General features: G+C 42.1%; 2 protein-coding genes across 2 annotated transcripts in view; both read right to left on the reverse strand.

Moving 5' to 3' along the window:
- Positions 1-574: 574 nt before the first annotated feature.
- On the reverse strand, positions 575-19,419 carry hs3st3b1b (heparan sulfate (glucosamine) 3-O-sulfotransferase 3B1b). The gene is made up of 2 exons (XM_079659743.1): positions 18,583-19,419; positions 575-3,681 (listed from the first exon to the last, which is right to left on the reverse strand). Exons 1-2 carry the CDS (start codon positions 19,161-19,163, stop codon positions 3,063-3,065), a joined length of 1,200 nt encoding a protein of 399 aa, XP_079515869.1. The 5' UTR covers positions 19,164-19,419; the 3' UTR covers positions 575-3,062.
- Positions 19,420-22,932: 3,513 nt separating this feature from the next.
- Positions 22,933-25,481, reverse strand: part of cox10 (cytochrome c oxidase assembly factor heme A:farnesyltransferase COX10) — a gene marked incomplete at its 5' end in the record, with an annotated part of 37,196 nt that continues 34,647 nt past the window's right edge. The window contains one exon of the mRNA XM_079658480.1: positions 22,933-24,052. Coding sequence (XP_079514606.1) covers positions 23,634-24,052 — 419 coding nt within the window. The 3' untranslated portion in view covers positions 22,933-23,633. The remainder of the gene's footprint in view (positions 24,053-25,481) is intronic.

The raw sequence follows: 25,481 nt of genomic DNA on the forward strand, positions 1-25,481 counted from the left end.
TGGTGTTTAGACATGTAGAGGACAGTTATGGTTCCATTTATCCAGGTTGTTTGATACCTCTGTTTTTCACACATACTCTTTAGTTGGTCTTGTTATTGATATATAAATCAACTTGTCTTGCTGTGCAGGTCAAAATAACTTTGTGATGATCACAGCATGTATCCCCAAAACCAGTAGTACCCATTACTCTAAATGACCCAGAGAGCATTTAATTGAATGCATTTAAAAAATATATATATATCAAAGTAAGGTTGTTTAATTCTACCAGCCATGACAGAGACACATTGTTTCCCTCTTGTAAGTGTGTGTACAGTTTGTGTGTGTCATAATGGCAAAATGTGCTTTAAGAGACACCTTCTCGAGTGGGTACTTTACCAGGTGTTTATTTTTCTCTCCATCTCTCTAAGGACATATTTTGTGACGCTTTTGATCAAGTTTGAATGCAATGGTGTATTACTCCATGATGGATTGATGCAAATGATTAAAGAGTTAAACTTGAATGCAAGGGTATAATTTTCCATTTTAATAAAACTCCACATGAGAATCAGGCAAATAAAAGTCAGGCACAAGCAGATTTGGTAAAATATATACTTTTTTATTTATTTCTTCATACAAAGAAATCTTTTGAATGTTCAGTATTTAATCATCTAGAAACATCTGTTCCATTTTGCTTTTGCATTGTGTAAAATTAATTCCTTTGATGTACATACCACAAAATACTTGATTTACATGTCTTTTTCATTTTTGTACATACAGATCTGCTAGTCTAAATACATATTATATGTGGGTAAGACAAACATTTTTTTACATTTTTAGATTTCAAAGACAGGTTGAATAAAACTCAACCATAACCGATGCAGCAACACGGAGTGAACCCATGAGTGCGAGTTGTTTTTTTTGTTTTTTTTTAGATTTTCCCTCAGTTACATAAACTTGACCGGAATCCATATGCAATTCTCCATCAATTACAGGGAAACATCTCAGACTATCCTTCCAGAGTGTGACAGCTTACTGAGAGAGGTCATCATAAATGCTTTTTGAAAATCGAACATTGCACAAAGAAGAGAAGGGGGGATGAAGGCTTTCTCCACATCAAATCATGCTAAAAGAATCCTCGCTCTTGTAGAGTAAAAGTAAAAAATAGCACTACAGAAAATGCAGTGTAGCAAGCTTTCATCTCCCCTGCTTCCAACTATTGGTTTGAGGCTAAACCAAGCAGCTGGTTTCAACTGGAAAATAGTAGAAATAGCTGAATTGGGGTAATTCTCTGTCTTAATGACAGGAACAGGCTAAGTGTGTTGAATTGGATAGTTAAAGAGGCACTACATTTTCATAACTTCAGAAAGAAATAGGGACAATCAAATGTAACTTTTCACTAAAACTGAGTCACAATCTGACGTTTAAAAAGTGATTTGAGGGTGTTTTAGTATGAGGATAGTTTGTGTACATTCAGTCTGGCCCTGCTTAAACACATGATGCACTCCTGTGGATGCTTATCCCTTCCCATCTATTTAAATATTGGACGCCACATTGAGCATGCATAGCCTAGCGTAGCACACCATAGCATAGCATAGCACGGCCACCTCCCATTGCCCTTATGATAGTGTATCCCACCTGCTGTAAAGACATGGGGAACCACATGAAAGAATGATAACCACACATTTTTCTCCCTCTTGCATATCAAGAATTCAAGTAGAAAGACAGAAACAAAGAAGCAGAAAAAAGCAGAGATATCGACTCAAGCTGTGTGAAACGTGATATCAACCCAGTGTTTTTTTTTTTTTTTGGCAACAAGTAGAAAGTTGAGATTGTGAGACGTGTGAGGATGACGTGAGTGAATAAGGCATAAAGTATATAGGCCATGGATGATGGCACATGAGGTTTTCTGACGACACTAGAGAGGTTGGACACTGAACGGGCCTGTGGCAATTCTTGCTGTGCTGAGAGTGCTTCACAAAACCCTTTCCTCTTCCTTTGATCTCTTCAGTCTGGGATCTCATGGGGGACTATTTTTTTAAAAAGCTCTGTTTCAATGAGGCAAAGCTGAGTTGTTGTTTGTCTGTCATATTTTCTATCTATAGGCTCCATTCCTGATATATGAGCTTCACGCAATTGTTTTCATCATACAGTGAAAACAAGACACACACTCCCAATGACCCTCGGTGCTCCGGCTCCGCTTTCCTCAACAAATCAAATGCCTCTCAATGAAATTTGATTGAGACTTTGCATGACCTTTGAACTGAGCCGATAGGCCTGGCTCTCAGCCAACACTGCTTCTTAATGGGGAGTCAGAAAACGGAGACTCCATCGATCTGACAGTTACCTTTAGCCGATTAGCATAATGTTAACATGGGTCCATGTGGTCCAGGATAGGATTTAAGGTTTGATGGATGGGTCATTCATTAGAGCAGGCAGCAGGAGCAGTGAGAATGAAAGGGCAGCTGTATACTTTAAGCATGAGTGACACAATGAAGATCAATTAGGCTTATTGATCTAACTGTTATTGAGTGGAAAGGGACATGAGATCTGCAGCTTAAAATGATGCCGGTGGAGGAAAATTAGATAGAGGAAAACTTAATTGTAAGGTCTGTGTTGCAGTGAAGAATTACACTCAGAATGACGGTTTTAAATGATGAAAGTTATGATGCATATAAAATGAGGATGAACATGGATAGGTGTTCTCCACTTCTTAGTGAGCGCTCTGTACCCGTAATATGGTGCTTTTACATTTTCCACCCTAATTTCGACTTCAGTCATCGCTGATTATCTGCATTACGGCAGCACTGATAAATCCACCGAGTTTACAGGACCACGAGGGAGGAGCGGTAGAATTCAAAATTAAAATGAGGAATGTGAAAAACAACATGTGGGCCAGATGTTATGTACAAATATGGTTAGGCAGCTTAGTGAATTAATTGCTTAGAAATAAAAATAAATTATTATAAAATAGATTTCTGTACATTTTACATATATATAGCAATATCTCCACATCTTGCCATTGAATTACAGAAGGAAAAAAAATAACTTCTCATCAAAAAAAAAAGTCTTTGATGATTTTCACGTCAATCCCAACCAAAGTTATGTCCCGTCATCTGGTAGAACTTCATGTTGAAGGGCCTGTAGAAGTCCCGTAGCCTCTGCACCACCTCAGGGTCAATGTTGGGGTGGGTCCGCCCTTTGGTTTTGCCCAGGCAGTGGGGTTTGCTGCTGCCCTCGGCCTTCTTGAGGCACGGGAAACCCTTGGTCTGGTTGAAGTAAAAGTGTTTGTCAGTGATGATCCTCTTGAGCCCCAGGAAGTCCTGCACGCGGCCCAGCTCTCCGGCCGGGTCGCTGATCAGACGCTCGCCGCTCACAAACAGGATCTGCTCCATGGGGAAGTAGTGCAGCCAGTTGTCCAGGTGCTTGGCATAGATGCCGATCTGGATGGCGCTCCACGAGGTGTCGATGAGCCCCGTAGTCCTGTTTTTGAAGGTGAGGCTCTCGAAAGAGGGAATGTCCGGCTTCTTGGACAGAGTCTGTGTGTAGTCCGAGATCGCCCTGGTGACGGGGTCCCTCACCACCACGATCAGCTTGGTGTCCCGAGACATGGCGGATATCCTGGCCGGAGCCTCTCTGGTCACAAAGTAGCTGGGGGTTTTCTCCATGGTGATCTGGCCCTCCAGAGTCTTGGGCATCAGCTCCCTGCAGATAAAAAAGACACAAAAGGGAGGTTAGGAGAAGGGTAAGGTGGAGCAACGTCTTGCATAATGTAATCAAGTTGATGGAGTGTGCTGTTCTGTAATCAATGAGTCACTGAGCCTGTTTAGCCTTATTATAGGGCTCCAAAACCTATTAGTGCAGGCAGCCATCCAACATCAGCACGCTCACTCACTCAAAAGATATCTCACTACTGACAGAAAACAGAGAACTCGTATTTACTGCATAAACAAACATTTGCAGGAATTTCTAAACATGACCTCACATTTCACCATATTAGGGATTTGGAGTTGGGTTTCCTCAAGCCTGTTACCCCTTATTAATATGTATTGCAATTAAGCTTACAATTCATTTTTTTATAAATTAGCTCAAAACATGTGTGCATTTAATTATCTAATGGGTTTACCCTGAGCTCATCCTTACTTAAACCTCACTGCTGGATGTTATGTTCCAAAGTGTTCAGACTTAATGAAAAATGAACACTCCCCTCTTTTTACAAACAAGGCAAAATATACACTCAATCCGCCTTGCTGACTCAGGCATAGCCGTGCCCCACCCCTTATCCGACCAACAAAAAAAGAAAAAACCTTAAACGCTACAGTGCTGAAAGATGATGAGGCTTGTTTCAAAAAGGGAATCTGTTTTTTAACAAGAGTGGGTTTGGTTTGGGTTAAAGGATGGCTGATAGGCTTTCAACAGATATGTTACATGCAGACGTATAATCAAGAGGTACTCGAGAACAACTGGATATGAAGGGAAAGGGAACGTGCTCTCTCAGCATTAGGTTTCACAATTGGTGGCAAACCGCAACGTCTAGATTATGGTGGAGGCGATAAGAGCGGTTTGACTGACATTGAAACACAGATCACCTTTCCAAAACTATGTGTGATGAACGCTGGATTACATGTGTTTCTACGGCTGGCTGGATGCGAGGGGTTTGGATTACGTACTGGAAACTGGCTCATGAAAAAGACAATAGTAAATCTAATTCAGGGACACAGAAAAACAAAAAGCAAAGGGGCCCTTGAAGGAGGAAAAAACAAAAGGAAGAATGAGATAACCGAGGGCACTTATCAGGGTGAACACACTCTCGCAGATAAGACTCCTGTTGGCTTGTTGAACCCTGAGCCCCGCCTTTGTTGTTAAGGCTAGGCCACTCATACACCATTGTGTAGACAGTACCATTGTAGTCCATCCCATTCAAATTCCATGTAATTCTACACAGAGTACTTCCACAAGAAGATAGTCTTTTACCTATGTTGGACACATTCTGTACACTCAGAAGTCTGTAACACTCAATTTTTCCCCGGAGATTCAGCTGTTCCTCAGAAAAAAATATATTCTAAAAGCTGGAATCTAGTTCACGTCCATCCACCTCATGGTTAATTCATGGTACATCGGCTCTCCATCTATGCGTATATTTGTGCGGCTGGTGAGGGAAGGGAGAAAATACCCAGGGTAGAGTCAGGTAACCAATAAAATGCCTGGTGGAAATGATGTTGGCAGATCTGTGTAATCCTAATGCAGTGCCAGTGATCTAATTATGATAATATCTTCTTGATTGCTGACACGTCGAAGGCTGGATGCAGTAGACGGGGAGGAAAGCAAATTGGTTTCCAAAAGCTAATTCAGAGCCAGGGATGATAAATACACAAGCCAGAAAGGTTGTTTAGTTTCCTTTATTAAAAACAAGTCAAGTGTCTCTGGTCTGTGTCCAGCAATCCTTAATAGTATTGCATAAAACCCATTATAAGTACACATATTAATGATTCTCTCAAACAACTTATAACTGCACCCTCTTGAATGCCTTCAAGGAAATGCAACCAAACGTTCTCTACTCAAACGTCAAGCTACTCGTCATTCTCTCGATGCACAATGGTGATACTGCCTGCAAGCTTTTTGTCATTCCTTGTGCTAACATACAAAAACAGTCCAGAACCGACACAGTGGAGGCAAATGGCTTCCCATCTAATCCGATTTCAACATGACAATGCGGCATGGAGATAGAGAGGAGGCCTGAGTTTTTACAATGTGCATAGTGATAGATTATGCTGATCCTAGCTCAGGGATTTGGAAAAAAACTAAATCCCAAAAAAGTGTTGGGGGTTGGAGAGGCATTAATAAGGAAACGGTTGGTCAGCAATGGAGAAAGAAAGTAGCGAGGAAGCCACTAAAAAGCGCCAAAGTAGAAAGAAGAGACCCCCCCTCCCCTAGTAAAAAAAAAATCACCTCTGGCTTTACCCGCTTTCTCTGCCAAAGAGGCAACAAAAAAAAGTCAGGAAGACTGAAAAGAGAAGAGAGGAGGGGAATTTTAGTGGGACAAGTGGCTCTTGGAGAAACAATGGCTATTATGCTCCTTTTTGATTTATGAGGTGCTGCTTTTAAAGATTCCGTCAGCAAACGCAATTCTGTGACACCCAGCTCCTCTTTTTTCCTGCTTTTCTTTGAAAGTGAGCCATTGTCCGTGAGCGCAGGGGTGAGCAGGGCAGTGGTCAGGGCACAGGGGCGGGGATGGGGGCAGGGTGGAGAGGGGGCAGATAGAGGAGAAGGAGGGAGGGAGGGAGGGATACTTATCGAGGGCTGAGTGGAGTGCACTTCTACGTCCTTCTCAACCTCGAGTGAGAGAAGCCTTTTGGAGAGCTCTTGAGTGGAACGTGTGCCGAAGTGCCCTGCAAACATCACCCTGTCCCCCATGGAAACCAAGGACTCCACATAGAAATAGTAGAAATATCTTAGTAGTAGTATTAGTAATAAATAGTAAGTATAGAATATCCTGACTTTCTATACTTGCTTAGCTTGTTCTCCCACATGATATATATCTTTATTGCTTTCTACACCTTTGTCAATTTAGAGCATTTCCAAGTTAAAAGACATGCCAAAAACAGCGACAAGACACGAAGCAGAAGCTCTTGTCATGACAGCATCAAACTGGGGGCCCGGCGGAGTGGCCCTTTGGCCTGCGATTTAAAGAGCCCTCATCCCAAGCGGAGATAAACGTCGGGCAGGAAAAGGGTTATTTCTGTCTGATGCTTCTGCTGCCTCCCCCCTGTCATGTTTGATCTGATGATAACGGGCTGCCACCGAGCTGTCTGTGACACAGCATCCTTGACAAAATGACTGCTTGGCTCAAAGACAAAGGGAAAAAGCTATTTGGCGTGTGTGTCTGTCGATTTCCAGTTCGATACAAAAGGTTTTCAATTGTCTCACATGTCTGGATGTTGAAAGCATTTGAATCTCAAATTAGGGTTTGTTTATTTGAATACAGACAAATCAGAGGGCACTTTGTATCCAGCAGCGAAGGGAGGGTGCGGCTTTGCTCTTATGGGCATTAAGAGCTAAGGTTTCTATGGCTTTAAGACCCTTGAGCTAATGTCATCTCCTTATGGGAGTTAACACCACCCAGGAAAACAGCATATACTTAACATTGCTCTAGTAGAAGCTAAATGAACCAGAATAATACAATCTAACACATCAGTTAATTTCAGGAAAACATGCAGATATAAACAATTCCCTTCTACGAGTCTCCCCAAGTCTCCACTCTTCACCCTGCTCTCTTTTCCATTGATCCCAGAGGTTCCCCCGACCCCTGACAATCAGGGCCTCGAGGTCCGATAGCAAAGTGACACTTCACAAGTGGGAAGATGGAGAGGGAGGAAATGAGGGAAGAGGGACTGAAAGGCTCCCTTTCTTTTCCAAGGGCCTCTTGCCTGAGCCCTTCACTTGAACCAATGTGTTGGTGGACTTACAAGCATTTTCAGGAAATACAAAGGAACATCTTTATTCCTCATTGGATGATGTGGTTCGGGGCTATACTTGTTCACAGTTACACATTTAATCGTTTCTACTATGAAGAAGAAAAACATTTGAGTACAACATGCTAATTCTAACAAAATGTCTGATACTGTGAAAATCGCTTTCCCAGTTAGAAACACAGCGCAAAAGATGATGGATGATACATGCAGATACGGAAGGTTCTCTGCATGAATTCATGGATGACTCACTGGTAAATAATAGCAGGGTTCGTAAACAGCCCTCCCGTTAAAAGCTCACAGTAGGGGAAGCCTACATGCTATGAAATGGAACTGAAGGGAGCTAAATGTTTATGTAACACACATACTACATACACACTTTGGTTACTACACAAGGAGGCAGGCATGAACAACTCTTAAAGTACCATTTAAGCACATACAGAAGCCAGACATTTTGAAAAATACACTCCACTGTGCCTAGAGTCTGTCATTATATTTAACCACAGAGCATGGCTTTAGCTATAAATTAAAAGAATAGAGAAGATGGTTTATTGCGGCCAAGGACACTCCAACGCAGAGAGGCAGAAGAGTTCCGGCTGCAGATACAGAAGCTTCATCTGGTCTCTCTTTCAAGCACTTCGAGTGGAGTGCAGGTGTTAGTATGTGGCCCCTTATGAATTTTTGACAGATCACTTCCTGGCTGAGAAGAGCCAGAGATCTCTGCTTTAAACTTGAGACCTTGCAGGAGTGTGCTGAAGTGGGTCTTTGTCTTATACGTCTCTGTTTTGCGTAGCAAAAAATGATGCATATACATTTGCACTTGCAATTGTGCAAGTCTCCGCCACCTGCTTGTAGCTTGATACCCGCCTAATAAACTCTTAGTGACGCTACAGCTTCATCATCCTGGTCAGAGTCAACAGTCAGTGCTCCTCCCCGGCCTGGGGTTTCAAATTAACAGGCCTCACTGAGTAATGGTGTCACTAGAAACTCAGCAAGGTGGCTAAGTGGAAGACCCTCCAAATCATCTGTCTGCTATAAGGATTAATAATGCAGGCTGGCCTAGTATTACACACTCTGACCTGGATGTTGGGGGTCCTGCATGGGATGGTGGGGCTAGTAGGAGGAGAGAATTTAGAAAGATAAATTCCACCTTCAGGTTACTGGGAATGTTCCTGGAGCCACTGTCCTTTGCTATTAGTATTAAGTGCTAACTCAGGTTTTCATTCCTTAGGTGACTATTCTTGTGGTGCCACCATTATTTTCCAGATGATTTTGGAGGTAGATGTGCACAAAGTATTTGGTTTGGATTGCTTGGTTTCGATTTATGTAGCAACATCTACAACGCTTATATTGGATTTCTGATACATATCAGATAATGTGTACACCCCTATGTAGGTGATGAAAATAACCGAATTGCATTAAAATTCTCCTATTCTTAAAATATTAAAAATAAAACCCAACATTGGCTTAAGTTCAAGAGTTGGGAGTAACCATTGCTTGTTATTAATGGTTACTAGCCTAAAGGGTAGGAAACACATGTCAGATAAGGTCTATTTTTGGAGTAAAATAAGACTTTAATCCAAATTGGATGAATAAAAACACACATATTGGTTTTGGTTTCAGAATTACAAGGACATTTCTACTAATGATGGAAAGAAAGGAGTCTAAGTGGCTGCACAACAGTATCCAAGGTCAAAATATAATGAAGCTGCTTCAACTTTAAGCTTTCCCAGAACAAACATGAGTGCAATGGCCAAACTGGTAGAAGCCTTCATCTCATTTCTTACTCAGTGACACTTTGACACCCAAATCTGTGCTGGAGTCTTGATGTGGCTGATAAATGCAGCTCCCAGAACCCTTAACTCCATCAAGAAGTTGCACTATGTCAGAGAAGCCTGGGAATCTACTGACCCTCCATGTAAACAAAGCAGTTAACCCGACCGACGCAACCCGTACATCCATCATTTTTCACTGGAATCAGGGAGTCATGCCTTGGCCAAAGAGTTGAGCATTTTTTTATCGTAGTGTCTATAACAGCCTGTGTGTGTAAAAAAAGAGTGTGTAGGAGAGGGAGAGTGAATGACAGAGGGAATGTGAGTTAAGGAGGGAGAAAAAGACAGAAAGAAGGGGAGTCGGGATTCGCGGTCACAGACCATCCATGGTTTCGGGTTCGTACCCAGCCTGGTTTTGGAGGCAACATCAGACACTAGTAGTAGAATGAATAAATAGAGTAATAACCGCCAAATATAATATCACGGACTACATGGGGTCAGACACCCCAACAGCATATTACCCGCGGCCGCAGCCTCAGATACCCCCCTTTGTTACGTTCTGAAAATATTCAAGCAAGGCTGAGACATTCTTCTCTTATACCATTGTGGTCGCCTTGTGATGGGCAGCATCGCAGAGGCGTGACAGGCACAAATTATTCAATTCAACACGCAACTATCATTTTTCCCCATTTGGAAAATCTGTTGTTAAGTATATTTGTTGCTATTTGGCACTTTTGGAAAACAAAAAGGAATGTGTGAGGCCATAATGGTTTTTCAGGCCTGAAACCACATCGGCTGCATGGAATTATCGAGTGTTAATAACCCTGCAGCGAAGCGAAGGAGCCCGCCGTGTGGTATAAATAAAACAGAGGAGTTGGTGAAAGGGATGGCGGAGAGGAGAATGTAGAAAAAACCTCCTCCCTTCTCTCATGAATGTGCAAATGTGTGCTTGCCGAAGTGTTTTTTCTATTGCTTTTCAAAGCCCAAAATGTACTGGAATAAGAGATGTAAAATATCCCATCGTTTTTAGTAACACTTAACATCTTACCGCTTAGTTTGACATGCGATACGGGATGTGTTATCGGACACTGCTGCAGCGATCGGGCTACTCATTGTATGTGCCTCAATGGCAGAAATACCACAGCACACATACTCACACGCACTCTTTGAAATCCACCACTTGGCATTATTACCCAGAATTTGTTTAGCGCGCGTAATCCTCACTAATCAGTGTGTGTGCCCCGAGTGTTTGCTGAAGGTGTTAGCCTGAAGCTATAGCCACACATTCCACCGCTCCATCAGGATGAGGGCGCGACTGGATGACAGCTCGTTTCGAATAAACTGATGAACCGTGAAAGGATCAAAAACAACAGGGAAAACAACAATGAAGGGCTGCAGGTGAAGACTCAGCTTGTGTGTGTGTGTGTGTGTGTGTGTGTGTGTGTGTGTGTGTGTGTGTGTGTGTGTGTGTGTGTGTAGGCAAGAATCAGCCATTCTGACTGATTTCCTGACACTTGACATGCACCAAGAGGCACATGACTCCTTGATCTAGCTACAGCAAAGATGAATAAAAGATGAAACAGACTCGAGAAGAACATACATGCCACCACCCCCACTCCCTAGACTCACACACAGTCACACACACACACACACACACAGACCGAGAGAAAGAGGGAGCGAGCAAACTACTTTGCATCCTGTTTGAATTGGCTGTCATCCGTAACTGCCTGCACAGCTTTTTGAAGACAGGTGAACTACAAAGTGTGTGCCAGGAAAAGGGGATTTCCTCTCTACTGTATGTCACTCAGTAGAAAACCATCTTCCTGTGTGTTTTAGACTGTTATTTTTGTTTCCTTACAGTGCAGCTGTTGCAGGTTAATGGTTTACAAATTCCTGAAGACAGCTAAGGTATAATTAGCTAAATTGGGTAACGATAGCATCAGTCGCGACAATTAACATGCTCCTTTCAGAGGTGTGGAAAAAAGAATCCTCAGGCAATCTGTCAGTTTTCTTTGGATTTGAACCTAGATGTATAGTCTCCTTCAGTATCTCTGAGCAGCCTGAAGACAAGGTAATTACTGTTAAACACATCAGGTTCTGTCTTAACCATATCTGCTACAAAGTGCTGCCAAAAGCAGACATCAGAGCTCAGTTTTAGGGTTTCACTCAAGAGCGCTTGTGGAGCATGTTGACAATTCTTATCACCCCTCCGCTATATCTCTATCAGTAAGCCTCTTGGTTAGAAGTGAAACAGGATCAGCGCTGCCTTTGTGCCAGGAAGCTATTTTGTGGAGTGAGTGAGTAAGTACACAAAATTGCTAAGAGATATTTGAGAAATGCTAGCTTAATGCTATATGTCAGTCCTCGGCCAGAAGACTTCAGTGTGTTTGTTTTCAAGAGCTAAATTGTGTTTTTTTCTTCTTATCCACTTCCAGTATTGGATAGCATTTGCATACCTGTGCCAAAAAAATGTACAATCCACTTCTTTTGGAAGCGTTTTCAACCCGATTTGGATTGAAGCATACGTACGGAGAATACAATCATGGGGTAGGCCTACACGTGCCAGATTTTTTTTCCATTTGAGTAAGTAAGGTAGTGTGACAAAACCGGACTCCAGGCGACCCTGCTAAAAGATAGAAGTCAATAAAAGTATATTAAAGAGGAAATAAATCCACACGGACACCCCGCTTGTTCTTAAACCAACAACTTAACTTTTGACCAAATTGAACTCAAATAGTTTTGGGATATCCTGCTCCTTTTGGTTGTTTTTGTAAAATGTGAAAAAAGTCAGAGCAGAAATGTAGCGGTTTGATATGGTGTTATAGTCTTTGCTGCCTCCAAAAGACAGCGTGTTGTCTCTCCATGGCTGCCATCTGATTCCAATCAGTTAAACAAGGGAGAGAAAAACTCCTCTTGGTGGAAAATAATTGGAAGTTGGTTGGATTTGGCCAGGTTGTCTTGGAGTTGAGCTGAAGTGGTGTTACAGCTCTTGAGAGAGAGCCCAACAGCTCTGGGAGTACATCTTAAACGGAGAGAGTGACGAGTGTCGAGCAGCCTCAGTGCAGGGAGACAACTCGGGGCTTCTAATGAGCTCTGCTCTTTTACTGCCAGGCTAATGGAAACCTCAGGAGACCTTAGCCACTCTCTCTTTCTGTGTGTGTCCTGTCCTATCTTCCCAGAGGCAGGCACACTCTTCAGCACCCTAATGGCTACCTCTGGGACTTAATACCTGGGACAAGTGAAGCTTTACAGTCATCACTTTCTCCTCTCCCTACAACTTCTCCTAAACTACTTTTTCTATTCTTTGGTTCTGTTAATAGTTCCTTGACTAATCTTTAACAGCAAATGATTAACAGAACCATATTAGAGTTTTTTCTCCCAGCCTCCAGAGGAACTTTATTAATGTGTTAATTAGTGTTTGTTTAGCAGCGATGAATGGCCATTAACTCTGGAGGGAGATTGTCTGTTTCTGTTCTGACACGTGCAACAACATCCAAATTATCACCTTGTTAAAAAAAGGGTCTAATTCACACGTAGCACAGAGGGAGGGTTTGTACACTTCCTCCGGTACTTCATTACACTTCTTTGTGAGTATTTTTCATTGTTGTTGACACTATTTTTGCATAGAAAAGCTAAGACTTTCTGCATCTTTGTTTGCATCAAGCATGTTGCTTTGTGGCCTTTATCCTCCACTCCAGCAGGAGGTTCCTGTCCTTGGCGGCCATATTGTCCCCACTGCTCTGGGGTGCTTACTGGACATCATCAGTGGGTGGAGGGGGGTGTCGGGGGGGAGGCAGCGCTGCCACTCCCCTCTCCACAGGTCTCCCCTTTCACAATTAACCGCTTGTAATTTGGGGTTGAAAGCTGCCTTTTCTCTGTTTCTCCACCCCCCGGTCAATCTCCATTCTGGGATGAGGCATGCTAGCTTAGGCGGAGGGGAGCGAGGGCCTCCGTCCTCCCCACACTGGGTCAGCGAGGCCTGCAGCGAGCTCCGCCCAGGATTGGACCAGCCGAGCATGACATGCAACACTATTCTTAACACAGCAGCAGAGCAAGTGCACAGCTGGAGAGCGGAGAGAAAGCAGTCCATAAGGGAGGGATCGGAGGGAGATGTTTGGGGGAGGGAAACAGCGGGTACTTTTAACGAATAACCCACTCATTTGGGAACACCAGGTGGAAGTTTAGCCAACACAGAGGCACAGTCTCAAACTGCTTGTTTTTTTTTTTATGTGGACAGGAATTGAGCGAAGGTCCTGCTGTCAGCTGTACGGTTGGCTGGCCAGGCGCTCGCTCCCCGAGGGGCTGCGAAGTTTCCAGGAATCAGGAAACAACCAAAGAATCTAATCATCCAAATTCATCTTAGTATTCTCTAAAACTGTAACTGGTTCAGAGCCACTTAAAGTTCTCATTGATTCTGTCAAATACCTCAGTGTACATGCACAGGAGGCTTAAAAACGACCATACCATTGTTTTCTGCAAGCTATAAAATCCCCAGTGGGGCTTGTAGGTTCCAGAAGCTTTCTGTAGCCCTGCAGATGGTCAACACACAGAGCCTGTCAGCAAACAGACGTGGGTCTGACCCCAGTCAAAGGCCCTTAACCCAAATCTGCCCATTACCTCCAATCAGGCCTGACCGATCAATACCGGCTATCCCTGAGGAGCCACGCCACGCTGACATTTCTGTCTGAGTGTTTTCATTCTCTTGTGACAGGAGATGAACATTATCTGTGACTTCACAGCTGAGCCAACCACGCACAACACTTTTCAAAACCTATTGGCTTTCTTCATAACATCCCGTGTATGCAAACATCATTTCAAGATGTTTTGTGAACACTGATACCCTTCACTGGGGCTCAATAGAAGCAGGTGGCCTCTTTTTGGCCATTGAGAGGAAGGAAGGAGGGCGAGGTCAGCGGCAACAGAGAGTGGACGGGTCACCTACATGGAAATAGGAGCACCCCTGTGGCGAGCAGATAAAAGGACGTGCACCCATCCAGAACTGTCCTTTACATGGACGGGAGCAGCAGTCTGACTCAAGGCTCAACAGCCACCAGTGGGGGTGGGGGGCCTTTTTTCAGATAACGCCTTTCAAACAGCGCAGACTTCCGCAAGAAGCCCAAGGTCTGATAGCGGAACGTGAGCCTCCTTTTCAACAATGCACCACTTGTACTTTTTTGTGTGTGTGTGTGGCACTATATAACTGACAAGGCTTTGTATGTTTGTTTACCTACACAGTATTTTATCACAGAACAGATACAAAGGTTGACCAGGGGGGGCATCCTGCTCGGGGACGGCGCCGGGTTCAATCCCAGCCGTCTCAACAGAAAGCTTTGATCAAAAACCACATCACACAAAGACTGAAGATTGTATATTTCAGTGGGTGGGATCCAGGTCTATGACAGATCAGATTCCATACATTTAACCTTTAAAATGGCAATAAGTGACAGTTTCCGAGACAGTCCAACACCATATACCACCCATAAACTGTATGACTACATTCTCTTCAAAAAGTATGTTGTTTAATTCTATAGCAACTCTGAGGGAGGAGCAACAGCGTCAACAGTTGCCGGGGCCCTGACAGCGAGCTATAAGAGCCGAGCCCGCGACACGACAGCAAAACCACAGTATAGTAATTATATATCAAAGACCCTTCATAGCCAATAGGGCTAAATGGAATATGAAGAGAGCGACATGCACCACAGGCTGTCAGAGCGAGAGGAGGGCTGCAGTCAACAAAAGTTAAGAGTAAATAAAATCCTTTAAGAGATGTGGTACAGCGTGGAAATAGTCAACTTTAAACTATACCGGGGGCACAGTTTGTTCAAAGTGAAAAAAAAACCTGAAACAAACTGTATTATGTAGAAATAAATATATACTGTAGGATGGACGATCTTGCAACATACAACTGCTAGACTAAAACTAAACTAACTTTCCCTACAAAGTCTTAAAAACACAAAATCACAGCAAATTCGTATCAATGTTCTTTGGCTTTTTCATGATTGTATAATATTTTAATGTTTTGTCTCCTTGTTTAGATAAAGTGTATTCTCTGCCTTTTATCACCTACTTGTTTTTGCTCTACCACGTTTTGAAAAGTGCAAAAATGGCGGTACTGTAATTCCTCAGTAACATTGCAGATCATTTAAATACATTTTTTAAAAGTACAATGCTGAACCTGAGATCTATTGTACACAATGTATTAGTTATCTTGCCATGAATAAGCTTGGTGAATTTGCCGTTAATGTATGTGCTGCAGATAACTATATTATTTATATATCGCTATCAGATAACACCATTCAACTTTGAGTGAACAGGTGCAAATCGAAAATGAGAAATAATGACCCAACGTTCCTGTTCACACTGGCCTGTTGAGCTCTGGATCTCTTTCTATATGTGTGTGTGTGTGTGTGTGTGTGTGTGTGTGTGTGTGTGTGTGTGTGTGTGTGTGTGTGTGTGTGTGTGTGTGTGTGTGTGTGTGTGTGTGTGTGTGTGTGTGTGTGTGTGTGTGTGTGTTCCTTGGGGCCAGTTCATGCATGACCTCACTGTGAAAATGTGTACCTCCTGATTCAAGGACCTCTCGGTCAAAAGCACGAATCATGCGTTTGTCTTTCGCACAAATAAAAACTGTCAAAGGACATCAGAAAATCCACAATTAGACTTGTTATCGCCACCTCCATTCATTTTGAAACTTCCGAGTCTTTTCTACTTCTTCTATGGCTGCATCTACTTTGTGGAATACTGAATGTGTGGGACGGCAGGGATGGTGCAAGCTAGATACAATTGTGCAAATTGTGCAAATTGCACAAGTGCAGATTGTGCAAATGAACAAGCAAGCAGAGGTGAATTACACAACTCGTACACACACACAACCGCCTCCGTAAATGACCCTCGCCAAATCAGATCATATTCCCACAAAATATATGTCAATGCCACACAATTTTGACTGTGTGGAAGATTCCTGCACTCTCCCAAATTATCTCCAGTATCTGCTCCTAATGGGGAACTTTGGAGACTTTGGTTTCCTTTCTAGGTCCATCCTCGCTTGGAAAATAGAATCACTAAACGAATGTCCCTCTACTGCTTACACCAGCTGTCTCACTTAAATTTGCATTTTGTTACGGCAGTTCTTCCATAAAAGACAGATTTTACAGTTCTAAAACTCAGTTTGAGAGGACTAAAAAGTGGATTTTGTATGGATATCTTGTTGCTGCATGAAATCACCTGAAGTGTTCTTGCATATGTTTTGTTTTAAAAGCAGAAGAAAAATGCACTCCGACTCAGAAATACTAAGAGGAAGAGTGAGCATATTGGAATATTTTTTGGCACCAACAGGAGAGTAAATTGACTGAAATGAGATTTAGCTCAGGACGATATGCTTCTATTCCACCTCAACAGAAAACCTAAAGTCATGACTTCTTTACATGGCTTAGAAAGTATTAGATTTCATGGCTTTCAAAGCTAGCAGACAGCACTTTTCCACAATTCCCTCCCTAGAAAAGTAGCTGCATGGGGAAATTAAATAACAGCTTTCCTCCCATCTCAAACCAAGAGTTAATCTGTTTTCTTTGTACAAATCTAGGAACGCTGTCTTTATTTTGAATGCTGCCAAAACTTGCTTCCCCATTCGGCTCTTCTTTTTTCATTATGTCCAACATTGCAGGGGCCCCCTTCGAGGTCTTGCATATTTAACGTGCACGGACCAAATCCGGTCATTCAAGCTATACGAAATCCCAAAGCTTTTATCAATTTGTCAGATGAGCTTTCCATAGTTTAACATAAGATACAACTTTGATAAAAGACCAGAGGCAAAAGACTTGAAGCTTGAAAGCTCATACAATGTGAAGGTCGCAAAAGGCAGGAAATAATTAGAGGATTTTAGCGGAATTCCAATACACAATCAATGCATTGATTTGGCCATAATTTCTCAGCCATAACTTTGTTTATTTGTGAATAAAATAAATGTAACAATTGCCAGTATTATCCTAATTTGACGTTTCCAGATATAATTATGAATAATTCAAAATTGGTGGAAGATTAAAAACGTAACTAGCACTTTTCTCTTCACTAGGCAGATGGATGGGCTTCAGTCATTACGCTCGACAGACCCTCAGCTCGTTATATTAGCACTTTGTGATGTAAATGAAAAGGATAATGTTAGTTTGTCGGCCAGTGAGGATGTTTAGCGCTTTTGTTCTAAGAAGGATCCTCACTTTGTCTTGTAGATGTATTTTTCTGTTTTTATGAAAAACTGGGCTATTTGGGCTTTGGAGCCCATTGGTGGTCAGAACGATACAAACGCGTTCAGCTCGGTAAACACTATTAGGTTCAATATTCTACAAGAAAAAACACTTTAACATTGTAGTTTTTAAAATCTCTGAAATTATCTAAGAAGTTAAGGGAATTTATTTGGATCATCAGTCCGATTTTTGAAAAATGTGCCTTTCCCGTTAACCCCTAATATCCCAATCCATAAATAGTTTATAGTCTGCTATGAAATGTCTGTGGGGTCACTTTTTGTCATACATGTGCTCACACAAATGTAACAATACAGAGAGATTAGCTGTGCTAAAACGCCAAACTCTGCCACAAAAAAATGACGTCCAATTTATAAAAATGGACCATAGTCGTAACCAAACACACAAAACACAACTAATTTCACATTTTAACTCGACGGAAAAGCCTTTAGACACGTCCCCGTGAAGGTGCAGTGTTGCACTGTGTCCAATAGAGATCACTGCACATCGCAAACAGGCCAGGCTGAGTGGAGCCCCCCAGCATAATGTCACACTGAGTCAATATTTAATTAAATAACATACAGGATAGAAACAAGTGAACAATCAAACATGCAATTTAGCTAATGGAATTAATATGGCATAATAATGTAGCCTACGTGCCAGCAACATGACGCGTAAATGGACATAAAGAAAAGCAAGAGGCGCAACCAAAGTGTGTCACTGTGTTTAAATTGATACTTTAATTTTGGAATAAACTAAAAAAAAATTGTTGGATAATTGTGAAAAAATACATTAATTTGATGTGCTTTAATAAGGTCCAAATGTATTGCATTGCAAACCACTCTGCAATGAATTAGCTGCAACTAATGTGTAGTGCGTTTCTGTTAGAAATGAACGAAACACATTTCTTTAATTCTCTTTATAAGACAACACTTGTGAAAACATTTGATAAAATATATATTTGTCCATTGTTGATCCATATCAGCATGACTTTTCTGCAGCACTGCGTTGCCAATTGCCCAATAAATCTATTTTACGGAGTAATAAAATCATGTAAAAATGCTTTCATCTTTTAAATTTCGTTTTTTGCACATACTCTATCCACACACAGTAGTATAAAATGAGTTTTACCTGTACCACTCCAGTCCGTTGTCATAGTTTCGGTCGAAGAAGTGCGGCTCCGCTCCCACGGCTCTGATGTCCGGATGAACCCGGAGAAACTCCAGCAGAGCCCGGGTCCCTCCTTTCTTCACCCCGATGATGATCGCCTGCGGCAGCTTCTTGCTCCCGGAGCCGTTGGAGAAGCTGGACATGGCGCTGGGCTCCGGGGCTCTCTGCTGCTCTCCCCGCATCTCGTCCCAGTCCTCGGCTCGGTCCATGTCCATCTCGTTATCCAGCAGGTCTCTGGACGCGGCAGTCCTGATGGACGGCTCCTCGTAGTCGCTCTCTATATCCTCCCAGGGCTGCGGCTTGGCCAGCAGCCGGGACACCAGGTCCGTCCTGCCGCTCTCTGTCCTCTTCCCCACCGCAGACACAGTCTCCTTGCCCCGGTAACTGTCCACCACCAAACTTGGCATGGTGGAGCAGTAGCCCACGCAGGAGTACAGCATGTATACCCAGATTAAAAACATGATGCTGAGCAGTATTAGTTTCTTCTTCACGGGGCTGGACCAGAGGGCATACAGGCTGTGACAAACCAGGCTATATTCCATAAGCCTTTCGGTTGAAAATCATATCCCAGCGGCGCATATTGCCAAAGTCACTCCCGTTGGCACCTCGGAAATCCTCGCAAAATTATGCACCTAAAACTAAACATAAATATTTTCAAATAAAACAAAATCTTAGTGTAAACGAAGAGAATGGTACATCCTGGAATGAAAATGCATTGAGGAATTTGTAATCATAGTTGTGGCTATACACTATGGGAGGTTGTGAATCTGTCAGACGCAGCGCGAGGCTGCTCCAGGCTCATCTCAGGTTTGTTAAAACTGCTGCTGGAGCACGAGACCTTATACAGGGACGAGCAGGAGAGTGACAGCAGCGACAGCCAATAGGTGCAGAGGAGATAAATATGCAGCCGTTTGTTTATATGAGCGGGCCAATCAGAGGGAGGGGTGGGCGGGGCCAGTGGGAGCCTCGGTATGGAGATGAAGCGTGTGTGCGGGACGCTGCTGAGAGTTTGGAAAACTTTCTTATTGGGCATAGAAACCAATTAACTCTTGTTTCTCATGTAAGCGGACAGAATGTTTAAATGAGATCAGACAACTTTAAATATTTCCAGCAGGTTTCTTCTGACAACCACTTTGTGCGTGTTTTGTTTATAATGCAATAGGCCTACACAAAATAAACTTCAAATTCTATTTCAGCAGATGCTTTGAAAATAAGGGAAAGCTTTTGGAAAAGGAACAGACGTAACTGATTAATTTAAACCTAAACACACACGTGACATGAAATGACTGCTCATTGAATGAGAAGCAATGCAGAGGTCAAAGTTATTCCTACATTTATGAAAAAGGAAACAAAGCTCAAACAGATCATTAACTTTAAAATTAGTTGTTTTAATTATATAATTAATTACATAATTACTGATAATTAAATGTGAGCACGTCTCATAAATCTGAACCATTACGCCTGTAGAAACTAATGACAAATAATGACGTTAAACTTAACTTTATTTATCCGGAGAGAAATTGAAACAATAAATACAAACTAATATAATCTAACGGCATTCAGGGAAAATAACTATTAACAAGAACTACTTATGCATTTAGAACACTCTTTATCGCTTATATGTCTTAATTGAGATGTTACGCATTATGAATTACGTCTCTTAATATTAGGCTACCAACAGCATGTCAATTCACGGCTTGAGCAAATAGAAGACTGTATTATGAAGCTAAAATCACTCATTCAACCGGTAGCACAGGACATTTCTATTTATTTTAACAATACAATAATTAATAACGACTTTGCTTTTTAACTATTGCCTTATTCATGACATAGAGTCCTCCCTCTAACTTTGAGAAGTCAAGCAACTTAATATCGTTTTATTAAAATAGTACATTTATATTTAATAGAGAATGTATCAGAATAGCAAGAGAGTAATGAAAAACGCAACCCTACATGGACACGTTTCTTTTTAGGAGTTTTTTTGTGCGTAATTCAGTTATTTTTCTAACGCAGGCACTGTTAACATTTATATCTGGGAACACTTGAGGAGCCCTGTATTGAATAAAAAGCCCAACAGTGGGAATATGCACTTCATTTAGAGATAAAGAAAGAAGAATAAAGTTTCAGCGACTATTTTTCATCTGAGACTGGAGATGAGTCAAAACAGATCTGTAATATAAACCCGGGGAACCTCGGCCGAGTTATGAAATAGAACCACTGACAGACTGTTTTCATCTTTTTAAAACGAACGAACAGACTCACTAAGTGTGTACGACATCTACTTAGATGTGTTTTTATTGCATATGAACATAAAAGCTTTTATTTTTGCAGTTTTGGCTGCAATTCACAAAGTGAAAACCACGTCAAATTAACAGCCTCGCTCTTTTAAAAACAGTAATAGAGATCTTGTGATCAAGTACAAAAATATAAGTATTTTCAGCAGGAGATTCGTTTTTTATCTCTATTTTCCTCATAGAAAAACATTGGTAGGATGACCTGTTGCGTGTGATGCAAGTTTATTTTCCACGGAATCAATCATTTATCCCTCTGATATTCTTAGAGATAGTTTTACATTATGGGTTTTTAGTTTCTGTCCAAACGCTGCTTTATAGTTTATTGCAGCTTTGGATTCTATGTTGCAACACCAACCTTTGAAGGGAGGCCAGAGGTCATCCGTCATCCTGAGACTTCACTGCTGCTTTCAATCCTGCTGCCTCTACTGTTTCCCCTCTGGATGTTAAAGCTGATGGGAGGACTTCAGATGGGACTCTCCTGTTTACAGATGCATATGTTGCCCCTTTAGTGTTGTTGAATACGAGAGGAAAATCTCAGCAATTAACATAAATGGTTTATTGACTAGTATCAGCAATGAGAAGGAGAGAAGCTTTCATGTTTTTATGCAACAAAATAAGAATATTACATATAAATGGCTTTCTTAAAATTTGTTAGCTTATTGTGAAAAATCTCAAGTGCAAAAATGGCAAAATCCAATTCAGACGCTGTACAATTATAATGATGAATACCTATGAATTATTACATAATGATTAAGTGTCTGGAGTAAAAAAAACAACTAAATTTACCCCTTGAAAATGATATCTCAGATTCCTTTACTGAAAACCTCAGAATCTATGAATATGCTAATATTTCTCATTTCAAAATGTATAATCTTTTTTACTACGTTCAATCTGGTAAAGTTCATTCTCGGTGAATGCGCACTGGAAGTTTCAAGTTTCCACATCCCCCTTGTGTCAGTTCTTGAATTGTTCCCACACGGGCTGTGATGTCACCAAATCACAATCGTAGACGCTGTAAAGTCAGATTTAAGGAGAGTGTATGGATTTAAAAACAGCACATGCATCACTCACAAGGGAAGCTAAAACATCCGAGCAAAGTTACAAAAAACACATTTCAGAAAGCACTTGTTGGCATAAGTAAAGTTCATAATGTCATTGAATATATCCAAACCTCAATCTGAAACTAAATAAACTAGCTGGAGGCTTTTTTGGAATAATGGATGGATTTACCTTGCATCATAACAGCAGCTCAAAGACATCTCTTGTATAATCTGAGGAGGAACGCTTCTGTTGGTTGTGGCGAATAAATCGAGCAACTGTTCAAAGCTATTGACCTAACACTGAATATGGAATATAACTCAGAACAGCATCAGCAGTAGCTTTCTGTTCTCGTGGCTCATAGGACAAGACAGCAGCTCTCTACCTCTATAGGAGCGGACATTGTGAACAGGCCGTCACCCTGAGCCCTGGAGGTTGATATCCAATCTGCACACAAGTTGGTTGTGTGTGTGTGTGTGTGTGTGTGTGTGTGTGTGTGTGTGTGTGTTGTCCCCACTTCTCTCTTAACTGTAACAGCTGGCTCGATCGCTCCCCTCCCTCCCTCTGATATGAAACTCTGTATCCGGTCGGACACTTTACGAGGATGTCGAGCCGTTTCAGGTCTCCCGGCCTTGGCTAAATCCCACAGCCCCCTTTTATGGAGGGAGGATGGCAGCGAGGGGAAGGGGACGCTCGTTTCTCCGAGTGCGGTGATGGAATTGTAACCCAATACCAAAACTAGGGGTAAAGGGCGGAAGGGGAGCACATGTGTACTGACAGGTGCAGAGGTGGCCTGCTAAATAGAGCTCATTGGAGGGATGGCAATGTTGTAGCATATCCACTAAGGCTATAATTGAAACTTGAATCCATACATTATGTGGAGGCAGCACCACCTACCAAGGCGTGGTGCACAAGGCCTTGACTTCAGGTACACCATTTACAAGATTTAAATGAAGTGGAATGATGACAAAAGATAGAATAACAATGATGAGGCATTTATTGTAAGAGAACATTTGCCCTTGTGTTTGGTACAGGGGTTAGATATTCCCTTCGTCTTTTAATTAAACCATAATGACAAAAAAGGAAGACACATCTTTTGCTGAGAAGCGAAATACAAAGAGGCATCTCAAAGAATGATAGAAAGTGAAATCCCAATGAATAGATATCAGGTGCATTGTTATAGCTGATTCATATAGTTTATATTTCTCTTATTTTTAAACATTGACTGAGAGCTCCAACAGAGATCCTGTGATCCCCATGATGTCTTCACGTCCTTTATGTATCCTCTTCTTCTATTTTGCATTTGTGCAATGCAGACAGTGAACCCTGTGTGGATCCATCGGAGCGATTTACAGTCATTGTACAAGACATTTAACATCAGTCATGTGCAACATGGAGAGGAACCCCAATATAAATAAATACAGAATATATACAGTACACACAAGCATTTGAAATGACAACAAACTGATGTGTTTTCTGTAAATCAGATATTTTTGATCCAAATTATTTCCAACTTATTTCCTGATCTGCAGTGACCACAACCTTAAAGCACACAGTTCAAATAATGTGTCCATTATGCAGACCCCTCTGAGCACGAGTGGTTGAAGACACTGAGGGAGCATCTCAGTAAAAATAAAAGCTCTCAGAGGTCTAAGAAGTGTTTAGGAAGGCAGTGAGTTTTTACAGAGCGAGGGCTAAAGAGGCTGCGGGAGGTTCCTCGGGGTCTCTGCGGGGCTTTTTGCAGGTGAAGGCCAGCAGCAGCAGCATGGGCAGGTGCCACAGGCTGCAGAAGAACAGCTTGCGGGCACTGCCTCGGTCGCCCTCGCGGTAGAAGCGGAAGGCCAGGTAGCTGATGTACAAGTTGATGGGCAGGGAGATGATGGGGAAGGTCCAGGTGGTGACGTCCAGCACCGGGGCCAAGGTGGAGAGGCCGATGAGGCCCAAGCTGTGGCGCAGGGCCACCCGCTTGCACATGCTGGGGTGGGTGACGGACATCATTCTGTAGCCGCCGCGGGAGTAGTCCTCCCTCAGGTTCCAGCTGAGCGCGTTGAAGTGAGGGAATTGCCAGCAGTACAGGAAACCACCCATCAACAGAGCACCTGGGGGGGGGGGGAGAGAGGGAGAGAATGAGGGAGGGGAATCTGAGGGACTATAATGTGTTCAGCATGCCAATAACAGCCGGAAATAAATGGTTTATGTTTGGATCGGTGCGAAAGTTTTCTTTTGAATCCAACAACTGTAATAATAGTTTTTCCAGAATTTGAACACTTCAGTGACCACCAACGGCTCAGTGCAAACCTTTCTCTTGTATTCTAAAATATACTTAGAAAACGCTTTTTAAGTATATTTTTAGTAAGAGGTTACAAATACATGTACCAAAAGAAAAGCTATAATATAAAACAGCTATGCTTTTCAAATGTCATAACGACAGAGTGAATGATGCGGATCAGACGGTGCTTCGGTTAATGACTATTAGTGCTGCACTATGGCCAAAATCATATTATTATTTTCTTTAAGTGCTGAACAAAAATGTGCAACATAAACAGAGTTCTGCTTTTTACTTTAACATTGTGCTATAATCCTGCTAATGGACAAATCAAATCAGCCGTGAAATAAGGTTTTCCTTCACACTAATTGAGTGTTTTTTGTATTATTTCTCTGCTGCAGGGAGAAAGAAAACACAAAGAAAGAGGCAAATACTGATCTTCTTTTGCCTCGCCTTTAGGAAACGTGTTAACTCCTGTCTGACTTCAGAGTGAGGACTGGGTTTGATCTCTGATGGTGGACTCGGCTTTGAGGGACATTAGGCGTAATGCTTTTCTTACACCCGGTTAATTCAAAGAGCAATTTCCTCTCAGGCTGATCCTCTGTAAAGGCTGGATTGTTTTTTTTTAAAGTTTTTATGAATATGATGAGTTACTATTGAAGTCCTTGAATGGAAATAGAACTGCTTCCATTTACAGATGAAAAGCACATTTATTAAACATTACTTTGAAAGAGCCATCCTAATATTTAGAGCATAAACTCGCGTGAGGGAAATGGTGGCAACACGATGAAACACAAATCATGCAGTTGCCATAACAGAACCCTTAATGTGTCCCCTAAACAAGCTGCTTAAGACCCCCCCCCCCCCCCCGAAGCCTGCGTCTCTTCGATAACTTAATGTTACATTCATTTGGCAGCTGCTTTTGTGCAAAGACACTCACAATAAGGGCATTCAAACTCCCCAGGAACAAGAGCAGTGTGAGCGGTGCAGGGATCCTGGGCCGTGTGTAAATAAAGCTTTGGGAGTGTGAGATCAGGGATCCTGATGATCCGGAGAGGAGCAACAACCAGCACACTGAAGGATGTGGTGCAGGGAAACACTGCAATGTGATTTAACTAGGGCTGCAACTAAAACTTGCTTACAATATTAATTAATCGTTTAGTCAATACAAGTGTTCCAAATAACTTGGTTTATCCACAACATAACATTTGGCCTTTCAGCCAGGAAGTATTTTCAAATAGCTGTTGAAATCCTCCAATATG

This window comes from Notothenia rossii (genome assembly GCF_949606895.1).
Source record: "Notothenia rossii genome assembly, chromosome: 11".
In the NCBI taxonomy this organism is placed as follows: Eukaryota; Metazoa; Chordata; class Actinopteri; order Perciformes; family Nototheniidae; genus Notothenia; species Notothenia rossii.

Bases quoted from the DNA above. Each gene is read 5' to 3' on its own strand.
- hs3st3b1b (XM_079659743.1), bottom strand. From the start codon at position 19,163: ATGGAATATAGCCTGGTTTGTCACAGCCTGTATGCCCTCTGGTCCAGC. The intron at 3,682-18,582 runs GTAAAACTCATT...TTTTATCTGCAG, and splicing joins AACGGACTGGAGTGGTACAG to GGAGCTGATGCCCAAGACTC.